Consider the following 17,225-nt stretch of genomic DNA (forward strand, 5'->3'; position numbering starts at 1 on the left):
GCTTACCAACGGAGGTGCTAAAGCTTTTAAAATGCTGTTCCGGAGGGCAAAACAAATTTTATACTAGCAAATATATTCACCTTCTATGCACCTTTATGTGCAGATACATTTTGCAATTTCATGCCAATAAATATTACATTCAAAATAATTATCCTAAAAGTAACTAGATTAGGATCAAATGTTGTTATGCTGTAACTTATAATCTTATATTGCCTATAAATTAAGTGATAACGCACCATCAGTCGGTTACTACTGCAAATACATTTTGCCAGAATGAAAAATAGAAGCAAAGCTGACTATATTATCTCTTACTCTACACAGATATCATCTTCATTCTGATTGGTAGTCATTACAGAATTCAGTTGTCAAGCATTTGTTTTGTACACAGCCGTTCTTTACTCCAGCAAGTATATAATCATACAGTGTGTAATTCAGTGGTATAACCAGAAAAAAAAAAAAAAAAAGCAACATAAATCAGAAAAACGCCGGTTTAGAGGTTGTTTCAGCTTGGCCCACTGGGTGTCAGTATCAATCTCATTCTTTCCCATGCAAGACAGAACCACAAAACAGATTACAGTTTCTTATTTAATAGCCCAAAACATCAGTGCCTTCTGATGCAACTTTCCAGTCTAAAACAAAATGCTCCAAAGCTTAAAAGAAACAGAATTTACTCCACAAACTTCTGTATTTGATTATGATAAGGAAATAAATTTTAACTTTGGTTTTGTCTATAGGTTTAATAACTTCCTCTTTATCACAAACAATATCATTCTTTTAACTAAGACACTTTAATATCTACAACACATAGAAACTCCCTCGCCAATGCAGTCAATTAGAAGCACTTTTAACTAGGCAATCATGCACAGTAACAAAGCTGAACTCATAATGGCCCCAAAGAAAGCACTGAATACATGAAACGCCAGCTTTCCGTCCCTAAATCTAACACCAATCTAAAAGTTATTCAAAATGGGTTAACCTACACCTCTCCACAACTGACCATCCTTGAGAGATTTTTTTTTTTTTTTTTTTTTTTTTTTTACAGATTTGTCATAGATTTTAATGTTCATCCAGTTTACCGATTCACAAATTTCCAGAGACAGGGTGAGATAAAACGGAGTTCAGGTGAATCTTGGGAATGCTAAAGAAGAAAAACAACTAGCTATTAAATCACATGATTTAAGACTAGAGTCCTACAGTAATGCAAATGTTATGATTACTTGATGCGGAATTTCTTACTCTCAAAAGGATAGAAAACCATGTCATGTACTTCTGATGTAGAAGTCATATTTAATTTGACTTTTTTTGCCATACACGAAAGAGAGGCAAGCACAGTCTGTTCAGAAAGTATGGCTGTGTACTTGGAATTTGATCATTGGAAGTGGAAGGAAAAAAAATGAAGTCAGAAATTTCCAGATTTTTTTCAGGAGAAAAGAAACCCTCCAGAAAAACAGGTTGAAAATGACAGTATGGCACATCCCACATTGTTTTCATTTATGTCAAATTAAATATGGCAGCTACCTGAACTATTAAAGGCAATTTCCTCCTACAGTGTCTTGAGACCTTGAGTTAGGATTCTGATCAAACTAAAGTGTCCATAAAAGCAGCACGATAAGTGCAGAGCGTAAAATTCAACAGAAAATAGTGACTGCCATGCCAACTCAGGATTTTAAGATGGTTGAAACAGGCCTGAATTGTCTTCTGCAATATTTTTGTAATTGAGGAGGTTGATGGAGTTCATCAGTCTAATTATATGAAGATGTGGGGTACTGAGGGTGCCACCAGTCCATGAGGCGCACGCTGTGGACAGGGTCCAGCACTACCTGCACCCCCTGCTCACCCCTAAGTTTCTTTCCTCTAATGACTGGTGAATCCTGGAACTCCAGACGCACTCGGTGGTGCCTCATGTCTGTGCTCACGTTAATGGTGAACTGAAAGACAAGAATTGAATAATTCAGTAAAATCTTCATCAAAAATGAATGTCGCAAATTTGCAGCTGGTCTACAATGCTAGGCATCATCATACATAACATTTACGACACTCTTGCTGAAGCTGAAGGCTTTAGATTCAACGCTACAAATATCAAGTGACATCCAGCTTAATACACGAAGCAGATTACTAAAGGCTGGAATACACTATACAACTTTCATTTTTAAACACTAGGGATCATACATTTGCCAACTTTGTAAATGGTTACAGAAAAACTGGGCATCATTCAATAAATGACTGAGGATCAGACACTAAACTGCTTTTTCACTACGTGGTACGACTCAGCATGACTTGGCTCGCTTTGCTTTTCCACTGAAGTTTAGTACCCTTGAAAACAGAAACTATCGAAAATGCTGCAGAGCCCGTTTAGTTTGAAAACGCAGGGGTTGCATTTCCGTGTAAACAGACCAAAACAGAGACTTTTGAAAATGATGGCGTGGCTGCCCGGGTTCATTCTGCGTATCCTTGACGACCGTGTAAACAATAACATGGAGACTGCACTGCAATCTTTGCTGGCTTTGTTGTCATTTTTAGCAGCCATTGCACAGTTAAGATCGTTTATGAAATGCTATGGAAGTGCCAGTGTAGACGAGGATTGTTTTCATTTTAAAACGCAGTTTTAATTTTAAATGGGGCATCACTCACACTACACACATCACATTCATAATAAGACTGTGATCATAATCGTTGTTTTCGATTTCAGATTCCAACAATTATGAGAACAAGATAATCGACATCAATTAAGCAACAATTATTGTGCCCCTGCCACATTCCATCCAGCACACCATCGTTTCGTTCCTTCCTAAGCCAAACTTAACATCCAAATCAGCCAAATAAGTGAGTGACGTAAAATACAGTGTACTGTTGCTGAACTGTGGGATGTGCTTGATATTAAACAGTGTTCTTAAAAGCACATTAAGCTGCCAAAGAGATACTGGTTCCCTAGGCGGTTTTCTGCACAGGCTCCGAGACGAGGCAGAACGCGTATCAGTATCCTCAAACAAGGTCGGTTATGTCTTAAGTGAATGTAAACAGTTGAGAAAGAACATGCATGTTTAACAGTATATTGGATCCGTGCAGCTCTTAGGCCGTGTGTCCACCAAAGCATTTTTTCCAGCTGCTAGCGTACTTTTTCAATTGTTTTCAATGGGAACGCCGTGTTTTTTAAACGGCAGGAGCATAAAGAGGCTAGCAGCTGGAAAAAACGCTTTGGTGGACACACGGCCTTAAAGTGACAGCAGCCTAATAAATCTGCTGCAGTGTAGTCTGTCATTAATGTTAAAACAACAAAAGACAAAGATAAAATTACTCACTGCTCTTGAATGAATTACTTTTGTAGTTGTTATAAGGATATATTTAATGTATATGTAATGTATACATGTCTATATTTAATGTATACAGCAGTGTTATTTTACATTTGATTACTTTATTCAGTTTCTGTTGTAGTCTATTATTTATCTGAATACCACTGTTAGGTTTTTCAGGAAGATAAACTAAAGCACTGTTTATTTAATTTGTATTTCTGTTCTGTTATATTTATTTGTCGGTTTTGTTTGTAATTAATTTCTTTGTTTATTGTATTTCTGACTGTTAACTTGTTTTCTGTAACTGTTTTGAAGTATTGATGATTGTGAAATCTCAATAATATTACACATATAATGAAATAAGACTTTGATCATATCACCCACCAATAATCGTTTTAAATAATCGTGATTTCAGTAAATGTCAACAAACTAAAATTTGCAGAATGGTGTCAAATCTTGCTCAGATTCTTGCCCTGGAGAAGTTGTTTAGTGTATTCCAGCCTTAATGAGCTGATGATTAGAGAACCAGAGGCAGGATTACAGATATATGGCATCCGCCTGTAACTCAAATGTTAAAAATATATAATCATAGCACGTTAAATGGATTATCTCATCACTCACCAAAGTTAACGTCATGCCCATCACAACAGAAGTAAAAATGAAATTGAGGGTAGTGACCCGCAGTAGATAACAGTCTGAGTCTGGATTAGTGTGAACATCTTTATACTGCTTGGGCAGCTGAAGACCCAAACTACATCCATTTTTGCCCTTCGTTGGCTGAAAGTTAAAATACAATGGCATTAAAACAAAGCAATCATCTCATATTTGCTTTTATGATAATGTTGTTTGGGGCATACCAGTTTTACAAACTTGAAGTTGAATTCCCACATCGACTCTGACCTACTTCCAGACACTTTGTTGATCCAAAACAACAAACACTGAAAGAACAAGAAAGGCATCAACAGAAAAATCCTCACGTTAAATGGGTTTAAAAGAGAAAGTACATCTACACACCTTGGAATTGAGGAGTGTAGTAGGAGTAGATTCAGGAAGAGGAGGGCTTCTGGACACCCGTGAGCTAAAGGGCTCATATAAGTGAAAAAGCGAGCGAATCACACGGGCACGAAGACAATGCATCCTTGCGATAGAATCAGGCTGTAGGCGATCGGGGAGTTCTGCATCAAGATTATAGTGCCTGGGGAAGGTAAAAAACAAAAAACAAAACAACAACATCAAGAGGGAATTTAGTCATGCATAAATTCCCTGGATGGGGAAAACAGAAATGTCTAATAGTGCACAACAGTGTCTGTACACATTTTCAGCAGGCTTAGTTCTGAAAGTATCTTTCCCATTCCTTTTTCTCATAGGGACCATTTAAAAAAAAAAAAAAAAAAAGAAAAAAAAAAAAAAAAAAAAAAAAAAAAAAAAAGGTCTTTGTAAAAGAATTAGAAGACATGAACAAAACCAACCAGCTACGAGGTGAATCACAATATTACAAACTTTGATTTGAAGCAAGAAAAAAACTTTTTGAAAAATGGGACAAAAAGGCAAAAGGTACAAGACGGCATACTTAGCTTTAATGAGGGGGGAAAAAAAACAATCACAATGCATTTTGACTAACAAATTAAACTATAGAGAAATATAAAATTATTCATTTAAAGATTAACTGTTGCAATTTCACCAAATAGGTTTAATACTATTTTTTTGGCAGCCCACCTTTTGTAGAGTCGAGTCCAAAATGCAGCTGTGCATGTGGCAGTCCAAGCATTCTTGCAGATCAAAGAGAACCTGCAGACGTCTTCTGGCCGAATGTATGCAGCAAGCACAAGCCAAATATCAATGGGATACTCCTCTCCGGCTATGCTTTCACTGTTTTCTGATATTCATAATGACAGGGTTTACTTAAAATCTCAAGAAACTCAAGAAAATCTGTAATATCAGAATACATTAGAACAGGGATTCCCAAACTTTGTCAGCCAAACCCCGTTGACCTAAATAATGAATTCAAGTAAGTTATATTTAAATTTAAAGGGTTCACTCAAAAAAATGAAAATTCTGTAATCAATTACTCATCCTAGTGTTGTTCAACACCCATAAGACTTTCATTCATCTTCAGAACACAAATAAAGATATTTTTAATGAAACCTGAAAGATTTTTATCCCTCTATTGAATGTCTATTCAGCCAAAGCTCTGACACTTCAAAACAATAATAAAGAGAATTGTGAAAGAAATCCATATGAATCAAACGGTTTAATCGATCTTCTGAAGAGACACAATCTCTTCATATGCTGAACAGATTTAATTTAGGCTTTTATTCACATATAAACATTGGTGAGAGAACGTACATGGTGCACTCAAACTGTGACCCTGGACCACAAAACCAGTCATAAGTCACATGGGTACAGTATATTTGTAGAAATAGCCAACAATACATTGTATGGGTCAAAATGATAAATTTTTCTTTTATGCCAAAAATCTTTAGGATATCAAGTAAAGATTCGCGTTCCATGAAGATATTTTGTAAATTTCCTACCGTAAATAATACAATTATTTTTGTAAGTAATATGCGTTGCTAAGGACTTCATTTGAACAACTTTTATTGATTTTCTCAATATTTTTGTCCTATCCTAACAACCATACATCAATGGAAAACTTATTTATTCAGCTTTCAGATGAGATGTATACATCTCTATTTAAAAAAAAAAAAAAAATTGTGGTCCAGGGTCACATATAGTAAATGAAAGCTCAAACATGCTTGTGTGTTTCAAAGTTGAACAAAAGCCTTATGGGTTTGGAACAACATGAGAGTGAGTAATTCAATGACAGAATTTTCACTTTTGGGTGAACCAACCATTTAACATATTTGCAGTCCTCTGATGTCAGTAAATAAATCACATGACATGCAGGTAAAGAAATAAAATATTTCTATATATATATATATATATATTAATTTTTCTTCTTTTTTTGGTGAGTGTTTTAGTAAGTGAGCATCTTTTAATTAACTCACAAAGCCCCCACAGTTCCTTCACTAACCCCAGTTTGGGAAACACTGCATTGGAAACTCATTTGGCCAAACACCCTGCAGTTACCTTTGCGTCTTTTATTTTTCTTTTTGCGGGACCCTTTGATTTCATCCCCTTCCTCTGAGTCCAGTTCGTCGCTGCTCTCATGGGCTGCATTCCTTACACCGACTGCAGACGAGAGCACTTCCTGCACAGGACCCTGAGATGCCTCGAGTCCACAGAGTAATTTCACTGAAAAAGAATAAAGATCACAGTGTTTTTTTTATCTTAAAGTGTCAAATGTCTTCATAGCAATTTATACTGATAATTTCAACATACTAGATAACAGCATCTTGTAAGTAGTCTGAACTAAAAGTGTTCAGTCCTGCTTTTGGACATATATTATCCTGCAGAGTTTAGTTTCAGTTTTTAATCAAACACACCTGAATCAGCTAATTAGGCTGATTAAAGATGTTTGCGGTCATTGTAAATTACAGGCAGGTGTATTAAGAGGACAGATTAACTAAACTGAGGACCTATAGTCTAATCCAGAAGCCTCATTTATAAAGATTTATGTAAAATCATCATAAAAGTGAAGGTATGACAGTTTCTGAAATGTTTCTATGAACGGTTTTTAAAATGTCCACATGAACATTTTATTTTCCCTATTCTCATTATCGAAGCCCATTTCCACTACATATGCAAAAAAAATAAAAAATCACCGCTTTGTCCAGAAATTTTATTCTGTATATTACTTTGCAAGCATTAAATATGTTCTATTTAGCATGAATGAAATTTGGACATCTGTCATGTTGTCACTGTCATGTGACCAACAGTGTCAATTGCGTTGCTTGCTGTCATTCACAAATCCTGTCCTGTAGCCTCATAGGATAGTAAAGTGTCCAGTGGATGTGCACTGTAGGTACTTTTCACCTGGAGTTTTCTGAACACTGATATTTTACTCAAACTCAGCTCACATACTGTTTTTCGCCCTATACAGATCAGAAGTAAGCATATTTGGATGCAGGGCATGTGTTTGTAAATCATAATTATGATATAAAAAGTTGAAATTAAGACAAAAAGACAAATGTGATAAGTCATAATTACAACAAAATTCAGACTTTCTAACTCAGTATGTCAAGATTTATCAAAGCATTATTTTTGGGCTTCCATGCATACTTAAGAGTTGCCATAGACTTTTCTTCTACTGTGATGTATATCTTGAGTGAAACATCTTCTCCAAACAAGAAAAAAAAAAAAAAAACTTTCAAAATACTTAAATATTTGTATAAATATAATATACTCAATGAACTTAAAATATATTGTTTTCATATTTAATCAACATTTTTAACCGAGTAGTTTTTAATTCGATTATGTTTTTTCTCAATGGTTCATGTGATTGTAGATCTTTCCCTCACTAAAGCTGTTAAGTACACGGTCTTGTTCATTTGTCTTTTTGTCCAATTTTGTCCAATTTTTTGTAATATTGTGATTCGCCTCCTAGCTGATTTTTAAGCCATGAAACTAGCCACTCTTTAACGAAGAAAAAAAAAGTCCTATGAGAAAAATGAATGGGGAAAAAAACAAAAATACTTCCGTAACCAACGCCGCTGAATAAGTGGGCGGACACGAATATTGCTGTGATCTCATGTTGACAGTTTGTCCCGCCATGATCATTTCATGGAGTCTTTAGTATTTCTGAATTTACCTTCTTTTTCAATTGCATTAACAACAGCCTTTTTAACTCGTCCGGACTTCACGATGGCTGGATCGGCGTTGGCATAGTCAGCCACAGTTACTGTGAGAAAAGATGAAGGAACACAGGAAATTAAGTTGACATAAACCCGGACTTTGACTATTATACGCAACACACATCATAACATCAGCCCGCCTCGCTCTATTATTACCTGACTCCGAGCAAACATCCTCGGCTTTAAATTTCAGCCGTTTTCGGTTCCCTTTCTTGGGCATGACGAGAGCGGGGGTATGTGGCCGTTTATCGAGGCTGTGTGCCCTGCCATCTTTCCAGCAGAGGTAACGAAAAACCGATAAAAATGAGGGTGAAATTAAAGAAAGCTCCTCCAGGATCTTCAGCCATTATGGAACTGACGCTTAAGTTCGCGTACATTCTCGCGAGATCTCAGATGGCAAACGACTCACCAGACTGGACGCTAATTGGATGAAGAAATCATATGTGAGATGATCCGTCCAATCAGACGGTGTATATTCATAACCTCAGGCTTCAGAAAAAAAGTACTTTTAAAACGGCAAACCATGACGTCATCTCAGCTGTTTCTTTTCTTTTTTTTTATTATCGAAAGCACTTGAAGTAGGCTACTAATAACTGGAGAATCAATAAACATTAAAAGACAATTGAACCTCGAGAAAAGTCATTTTAGCAGGGAATCCTTTTAGATTGTTCATCCTTATCTAACATGTTGTAAACACATTTGATCAAGATCGTGTTGTTGAACAATTTCAATTAACAATTTTTCTCTTCTTTCATTTTAACTGTATTTAATCTAAACCACGTTTTAAAACTTTTGGTTAAAATATGGTGCCAGTAATATTAATAAAACGCATCAAAATTGAATAAAATACCGAATAACATTTGCTAACGTAATGTAATACATATGATATTTGCTTCAAAAGATGCAGGGAAAAATTCCTTTTTAGGACTTTTGAAATATATTGGACTTTCATTTCTATGAACCTGCCTGCCACCAGAGGGCGCTGCGCGTGACAACATTTCTCACACTGGCGTCTCGTGCATGACAGTCATGTAGTCGCGTGGTGCTGATGTGAGGAACTCCGATTTTACGCTGTTTGCACGAGCTTTACAGAGCCACGCCGGGTGGATATGATTTTCGCCGACGACGTGGGAGACGTTTAACCTTTACGTCCACCAAAGTATCGGCGCATTCATATTTTAAAACATGCGCGAATGTTTGTGGAGATAGCGGAATCGCTGTATTGCAAGCGGGAATGAGCTCGTAGAGGGAGGAGCGCTTCGCTCGGCTCGCCGTGAAGGGAGATGATGATGATGATGGTGGCAGAGGGATCTGGAGGATGCGGCAGTCGCGAATTTCGCCGTTTTCTGAAAGGTTAATGGCAACTGGTGGATGTTAAAGCGAAGGGCGCCGAGGTTCAAGCAAGCTGAAATCGGAATATGCATGTGGCGAGCACTGTGATGAGCGTGCATCGAAATGCATTGAGTTCCAAGTAAAACTAGGTGGATAATGTCAGAGCGGAAAAGGCCGACAGTCATGGACCAGAGAGGTCAAGGTGTGTGAAGAATCTAGACAGGGATGCAATTAGGAAAATTAGAGGATGCATTTTAAAATACATGGACATGTTTAATGTGCATTTTAATGGCACTAAATATTAATAGTGCACCTCAATCCTGAATTAAAAAAAAAAAAAATCAAAGCAATTTCTAATTTGACTTAGACTTCATAGTACACCGAGCAATATGATGTGCGAAGTGATGCCAACCATAAATGAGGGGGACTCGGTGAGTTCCCAGAGAGGCTCTCAGAACGGCACGGATGCCGAGTCTAATTTTGAACAGCTGATGGTGAATATGTTAGATGAGAGAGATAAGCTGCTGGAGTCTTTACGGGAGACACAGGAGACCCTCATCCAGTCGCAGACCAAACTCCAGGATGTGCTTCACGAGAGAGATGTGCTTCAGAGACAGCTCAACTCCGCGTTACCGCAGGTAAACACACTTTTTTTTTATTAGACATAAAGGACATAACATACAACATTTGCAACGCAGGTAAACACACATACCTGACACAGGTACACATGAAGTTGCTTAATAATTTACTATGTTTACGCTAAAATGCCGTTTTTTTAACTATGAAATCTTCAAACAGTGTTAGAAGCTAATTTTAACATCTGTTTTTATGTTCCCAAGTTGACAATAACTGTAACTATGGTATTTTGAAAGAAACTCTGGTTACCATGTATACTAGTCCAGTGAGTTCACAATAGTTTCTTTTCAGCCCACTGATGTGTTTAAAGACCCCATGCAATCGCTTGATGAGTGTTTTCGTTGTTATGTTGACATATTTCCTGTTGAAACAGGAAGTTGGGGCAGTATATGCGGGCAGGCCCGGCGCCACGAGGGGGCAAAAGGGGGCATTGCCCCCTCACATCTGATTTGTGCCCCCTCAGTTTCAATTTTTCCCCCATTCACTCCCAATGTTATCCTTTAACGCGTACGGTCACATCAGTGTGATTAAACTTTCAGTGCGTCGCTGCTAAATTCAAACCTGCTTTCGCGCTGCTGCCGCTGAGTCAGAGATAGACGCGCTCTGCGCTTTTCATATTTCACAACTATTCAGTGTTTTCAACCACATAATGTTTATTTGAGGTTTCAGACAAGTAAAAAGACATTTAAATTAAGTAGGCTATATATAAAAAAGAAATTTATAGTTTGTTAAAGCTGCAGTCCACAACTTTTTTGTGTTAAAAATTTACAAAAATTATATAATGAGAATATACAATATGAATCCATTTTCCAAACCGTGATTTTGTCTTATCCTGAATCATTATGGTACGCTTATAATAAGTGTTTTATATTCGGACTATTTCAGACCGGACTGGTAGGACTCGCCGCAGAGTATCACAGTAACTGCGAGACTCGCCATAGACATACATGGAGAAAAGTAGCTCCGGCTACAATGTTCCTCCACAAGACGCATGCAGTTCTGTTTATTAACCGCTAGAGGGCCAAAAATCGCAGACAGCAGCTTTAAATGCAAACTCCAAACACTGATATAGAAGCTGAAATAATCCTTTCGATTATAATTTGTTATTTTTTATTCATATCAGATAGCCTACATTGCGTATGAAACAATAAAGTTGACTATTTTCTTTCAGTTCACTTACGTTTATGTATTTCAGGAAAAAAGATGAATTTACCTGATGTAGCCTAAATCCGACTGATCCTCTATTTTATCAACATGATCAAACAACAAAACACATCTCTTCCACATATTTGACAATTGGAATATATTATATAATTCATGATATAGTTAACAAGTTTGTGATAGGGCTGGGCGATACATCGCATGCAATTGTCACATGCATTTCGTCAGTAAAGCCGGTTCCCTGATTACCGCTAAATCGCCATCACCTGCTTTCAAATGGAGCGGCATTTAATAGACAGAGCCGTAGATCACTGACAAGCTACGCAATATCGCGTTCATTATCGAAGGCGATTCATCTGCTTGTCAGCAGGTGATGGCGATTTAGCGGTAATCTGGGAACCGGCTTTACTGACGAAATGCACATGAAAATCGCATTCGATATATCGCCCAGCCCTAGTTTGTGAATATTTTAAATAAAAAGGAAAAACGAAATAAACGCGATAGATAGGCTACCTGTCATAGTGTGGCTGCATGATGCGTTGGCAACGGGACATTCTAAAACGCCTAACGTGAAAAAAGCTTAACGTGGCTTGTAGCCTAGGACAGTGATATTAACAGACCAAACTCGCTAAACATCGTACTAATAAATACTATGTAGGCCTACAAAAAGATCAGAGAGTCCTGAGTGATCTCAACGCGTTTAATAACACGTTAAGCCTTTTCCTCCCATAGAAAACCATTATAGAAAACGCTTAAAGTGGCTTAATGTAGGCTATTAAGAAAGACAGTGATATTAACAGACCAAACTCACTAAACATCATACTAATAAAGTAGCCTAGCCTTCAGAAAAGCAGTTGAGCCCAGAATTTTTAATTCACGAGCGTTTTCCTCATATAGAAAACTGTTAGAAAATGTTTAAAGGTGCCCTAGATTCAAAATTTGAATTTACCTTGCATAGTTGAATAACAAGAGTTCAGTACATGGAAAAGACATACATTGAGTTTCAAACTCCATTGCTTTCTCTTTCTTATGTAAATCTCATTTGTTTAAAAGACTTTTCAACATAACACCTACTGTTACGTAACAGTTGGGGTGTACGCCCCAATATTTGCATATGTCAGCCCATGTTCCCAACATTATGAAAGGCATTAGACAAGGGCAGCCAGTAACGTCTGGATCTGCACAGCTGAATCAACAGACTAGGTAAGCAAGCAAGACAACAGCGAAAATGGCAGATGGAGCAATAATAACTGACATGATCCATGATAGCATGATATTTTTAGTGATATTTGTCAATTGTCTTCTAAATGTTTTGTTAGCATGTTGCTAATGTACTGTTAAATGAGGTTAAAGTTACCATCGTTTCTTACTGAATTCATGGAGACAAGAGCCGTCGCTATTTTTATTTTTAAACACTTGCAGTCTGTATAATGCATAAACACAACTGCATTCTTTATAAATCTCTCCAACAGTGTAGCATTAGCCGTTAGCCACGGAGCACAGCCTCAAACTCATAGAGAATCAAATATAAACATCAAAATAAATACTTTACTCACATAATTCGAAGCATGCATACAGCATGCATGACGAACATCTTGTAAAGATCCATTTGAGGGTTATATTAGCTGTGTGAACTTTGTAAATGTGCTGTAATATAATTCGAGAGCTCATGTGGCAGGGAGCACGCGAATTAAAGGGGCGGCGCTCTGAAAAAATCAATGCATAGTTAATGATGCCCCAAAATAGGCAGTTAAAAAAATTTATTTAAAAAAATCTATGGGGTATTTTGAGCTGAAACTTCACAGACACATTCAGGGGACACCTTAGACTTATATTACATCTTGTGAAAAAGCATTCTTGGGCACTTTTAACGCCGCTTAATGTAGCATAAGTGATATTAAAAGATCAAATTCAGCACAAACCAATTTTTCTGTCTATTATGCTTTAATATATTGTTTACTAAGTTTGGTCTTTTAATGGCACTGTCTTTTTTTATGGGAGGAAAACAGTGCTGGGCTCATCTGGTTTTCTGCCTGTAGTATGTTTACGTTTGGTTCGTTAATAACACTGAGGGGGAAATTAATGCTCTAAAATAATGTACCTTATAATTAATGGTAAAATAATAAACCTTAATATAGTATATAATATTATACACCCCCAGAATACAGAATTATGAATGCCCCCCCAGTTCGTGTGTCCTGGTGCCGGCCCTGTATGCGGGGCTAGTCCTATTTTGTTTAGCTACCCAATAGAGTGTAACAGTGCCCGGCCCACCCACTCTTTCAATGGCCTTGGTTCAGGAAGTATTTTTCCCATAGGGATTTTTAAGACATGAATTTGTCCCATGAATGTCTCGAAGACTTGTTTAAGCCATGGACCAAATACGAGGTGAATCACAACATTACAAACTTTGATTTGAAGCGTAAAAGGCATAGTACTCTATTATTTTTCGTCTATATTCACAGTGCTTCATGGGCTTCAATGTACCTAAATGGGTATTGCAATGAGAAACTGAAGGTTTAAAAGTTTCCTCATTGTTTATGACTTAAGTGACCATTAATATGGTATCATGGAGGAAATGTCTTGCAAATGTGAACCAATTGTCCTCAGAAGAAATGTTCCCAGATGAGTTGTTTTGGCAAAAGAGCTAAAACTTATCTAATATTCATTTTGTGTGCGTTCTGTTTAGTAGCACCTCGGACCAACACAATTATAGGGGATGGATTGTAGAACTGCTGGTGGCAGGTAAACACTTGTTTTCACAAAGGTGCATCATTTACCGGAATATCTGTGTCCCAGAAATGTCAGCGGTGGTGATTGTGCTTGCATCCCAGTCAAATAATGGCAACAGGTTTACAATTTAAAGAATCCTACCTACATTTTTGCATATCAAAAGCATTTACTTTTTTTCCCTATATATATAGTGAGGTGTATAAGGGTGGTAGGTTAGGCTTCATATCACGTAATGTAGCAACTTGCAAGGAGCAGAGATGAAGAGGGTACCTTCTAGTGAATCTCCTCTGTATCGCATTGCTCTTTTTGGTCATTTGCCAAGGACACAAGTGTTATTTATCGATTCATCTGAGTATTCCGTCCCCATCCTTCCCTCGTCTCCCTCCCTCTAATTTTGTCTCCCACACAAGTGTTGCAAAAGCAGCTTACTTCTCAGTTTACGTCACCCTGCTCATCCAGACTGCTAATAGGTGGGATATTATAAATCAAGAACTCTTTTCCTGTGGGAGGATTTTAAGACTGTTACTTGCAAACTAGTTTTAAAGGGAGGTGACTGAACCTTGGAAACAGAGACCAGGACCAGCTTTTGTACTTGAGAAATGCATCACCATTCTGTCTCTAGAGGAAAATTGGACTTCCTGGCTTGCTGCTTGCATGTCTAGGACTGTTCAAAGGAAAATGGCTCCTTTCATGTGTTGCTCTGGGGCATGTGAGACTGTTGCTACAAGGCCAATTAATCTAGTTTACAGACAACGTTTACATTTAAACCCCCTGATTTAACTTATTTCCTGCATAGTCTTATCCTCAAATGGCATGCAACCTCAGACCTCAAATAGCATGCAAGCACAGACTGTTAGCACTTTCTTGACCTGGCAAGCTCTAATTTTATTCGCTGTCCTTATACAATCTCTGGGGCATGCATGTATTTTTTATCTGTCCATCTGGAAACAAAGTCTTGTTTATAAGGTATTGAGATGATGCATGCAATGAATGCTTTTGAGGATGAAAAGTTTGAGAGGTTAGTAGCATCATTGAGGCACATGTAATCTAGATGTCCAGACTTACACTACAGAAGTTTCGGGGCCAATAAGATAAAAAAAAAAAAAAAAAAATATATATATATATATATATATATATATATTTACTTTTATTCAGAAAGGATGCACAAAACGGACAATAAAGAAGACATTTATAATGTTTAAAACAAAAAGTTTTTTTTAAATAAATGCTGTTCTTTAAAAAAGTATCATGGATTTTACAAAAATATTAAGTAGCACAACTGTTTTGAACTTTGAAAAATTCCGCTTTGCATCACAGGATGAACTCTGAAATTTGAACTCTGAAAATTCAGCTTTGCATCACAGGAATAGATTACATTTTAAGAGAAATAGTTCTTTTCAATTGTAATAATTCACAATATTACTGTTTTAACTGTATTTTTGCACCTATGCAGCATTTGGTGAACATAAGAAAATTTTCAAACATATTAAACAATCTTACCGACCCCAAACTTTTGAAATGTAGATGTTATTACAGACAGAAATTCTGATCACAAAATCTCACTATTTTATTTATTTATTTTTAAATTCAAACTGGTGTGTTATTGTGGTTTAAGTCAGTTCTTGACTGTAAAATCAGTTCACATAGACATGGCCATATGCAAAATAATTGCTGATTGATTTCATGTAATAATAATATTGATAAAATATCAGTTCTGTCAATTCAATCTCTTTATGATTCAGTGAATAACTCCCTATATGCATTGTGTTAGGCCACTGTAGGTGCAGTAGACTGTTTCATTGATAGTCATTTAGTGTACACCACCTTTCTTTCTGTCCATAGTGTATGAAGCTAATTATACCTTGCCATGGTTGATCACTTCTGTTTTGGTGGTCTGTAATTGCTGTTAGGCAGCTAATACGAGTAGGTTTCCAAACACAAAGCTGGGCTTTCATCCCTTATCGCCTTGGAAATTCATCGGCATTGTGTTATTGATTATGAGTATATTGTTAATGCAGAGCATGAAGACAGTATCGAGGACGGTGATGATACACGAACAGTATACAGACTTGATTCTGCAGAGTCATCTTAAAGACAACTGGCGAAGACAGCTGACAGAAATATGTGTCCTGTGCACTCATGGGGTTTACCACAGTGCAGAGTTAGCATCCTCCTTCTCACTCTTGAATTATAGTCTATCAGGGATGTAGGCTTGTCAGCAGTGCTGTCAATCAAACGTGTTTGTCCATTCAGGGAGACTGGAGTGGGGATGAGGGCTGGTGAACTGGCTGAATGCCATGCACTGAGTGAGGAGAAATGGCAGGCTGTCTCTCTCTGCTGTGGGGAGGAGCTCTGTAGCCTGTTTATCTGTGTGATGTTTAGAGGAACTGGCATGTGGAGATGGTTCCTGAGTTGAGCAGTTAAATCCTGAGTCATCTGCGCACTCATGTAGAATGGAGGTCAAGTGTGTGATTGTTTAATATGTTCACCAAGCAGTTGTTCCAAGAAGGCCTTGAATAATAAGCTGTACTAAATAGCAAAAGGGATCCGTGTGATCACCGTGTGTGATCTGCGGCGGGGTGGATTCTGCAGCAGTGTGGATATCTGAGACCTGAGAATACACTGTCAAGTTCTGCCTGGGAGAGTTGAGATGTTTCTGCTTTTTTGTGCTTGTGTATCTGATGAATACTGCCTTTTGATGTCTTTTCCCATTTTAAGCTAGATTAAAATCTATTTCTTTTTAAATGGGTGGCAGTCTTTTTTTTTTTTCTCAGCTTTTTGATGAAATTTGATGTTTAATGGCTTCAAAGGATGACTGTTTTCAATCAGAGGATCCAACATTTCAGCCAAACACCAAGCAGATTCAAAATGTTTTATCAAGAAGAAAAATACAGTAAAAATATAAGTAAAAATAATGCATTCGTTCTATTTTTTTTCCAAATGAAATTACAAGGAATATATATTTTTTACAATTTATTTTTCAGCCTAAAGTGAAATGAAGAATTCTAAATGTATTCTTAATAAAATTCTTTATTCAACAATATCTTCTATTCTGTGTCATTCTTGTACGCCCTTTATGTTTAGCATTTCCGGGTTCCAAGTCAGAATGTCGGTTCTTGCGTCAACATCACACGCATGCTGCTCACGTGATCAGCTTTGGCCAACTCTGAGCCGGCATTCGGACATAAACACGGAAGTCTTCACTGTGCCTACTGCGCCAACTGTGTAAGGACAATGACAGGGAAGAGAAGAGATTGTTGAATAAAGTTGTTGTTTTTGCACACAAAAAGTGTTCTCGTCTCTTCATAAAATTAAGGTT

The 17,225-nt window shown here is 37.2% G+C and overlaps 2 protein-coding genes across 16 annotated transcripts in view; one reads left to right on the plus strand and one right to left on the minus strand.

The window, feature by feature from the left end:
- Nucleotides 1–571: 571 nt before the first annotated feature.
- tmem183a (transmembrane protein 183A) lies at nucleotides 572–8,403 on the minus strand. 2 transcript variants are annotated; one of them, XM_048171905.1, is made up of 8 exons: nucleotides 8,201–8,403; nucleotides 8,002–8,091; nucleotides 6,381–6,545; nucleotides 5,007–5,166; nucleotides 4,305–4,485; nucleotides 4,148–4,228; nucleotides 3,912–4,067; nucleotides 572–1,928 (listed from the first exon to the last, which is right to left on the minus strand). In XM_048171905.1, exons 1-8 carry the CDS (start codon nucleotides 8,262–8,264, stop codon nucleotides 1,743–1,745), a joined length of 1,083 nt encoding a protein of 360 aa, XP_048027862.1. In that variant the 5' UTR covers nucleotides 8,265–8,403; the 3' UTR covers nucleotides 572–1,742. The 2 variants fall into 2 exon arrangements, with proteins under 2 accessions (XP_048027862.1, XP_048027863.1); XM_048171906.1 differs by lacking the exons at nucleotides 8,002–8,091; nucleotides 8,201–8,403 and adding an exon at nucleotides 6,633–6,733.
- Nucleotides 8,404–8,423: 20 nt separating this feature from the next.
- The window catches only part of ppfia4 (PTPRF interacting protein alpha 4), a 131,437-nt gene continuing 122,635 nt past the window's right edge, over nucleotides 8,424–17,225 (plus strand). For all 14 annotated transcript variants that reach the window (XM_048171893.1, XM_048171887.1, XM_048171888.1 and 11 more), the window contains exon 1: nucleotides 8,424–10,014. In XM_048171893.1, coding sequence (XP_048027850.1) covers nucleotides 9,884–10,014 — 131 coding nt within the window. In that variant the 5' untranslated portion in view covers nucleotides 8,424–9,883. The remainder of the gene's footprint in view (nucleotides 10,015–17,225) is intronic.

The sequence above is a fragment of the Megalobrama amblycephala genome, linkage group LG21 (genome assembly GCF_018812025.1).
Source record: "Megalobrama amblycephala isolate DHTTF-2021 linkage group LG21, ASM1881202v1, whole genome shotgun sequence".
NCBI lineage: Eukaryota > Metazoa > Chordata > Actinopteri > Cypriniformes > Xenocyprididae > Megalobrama > Megalobrama amblycephala.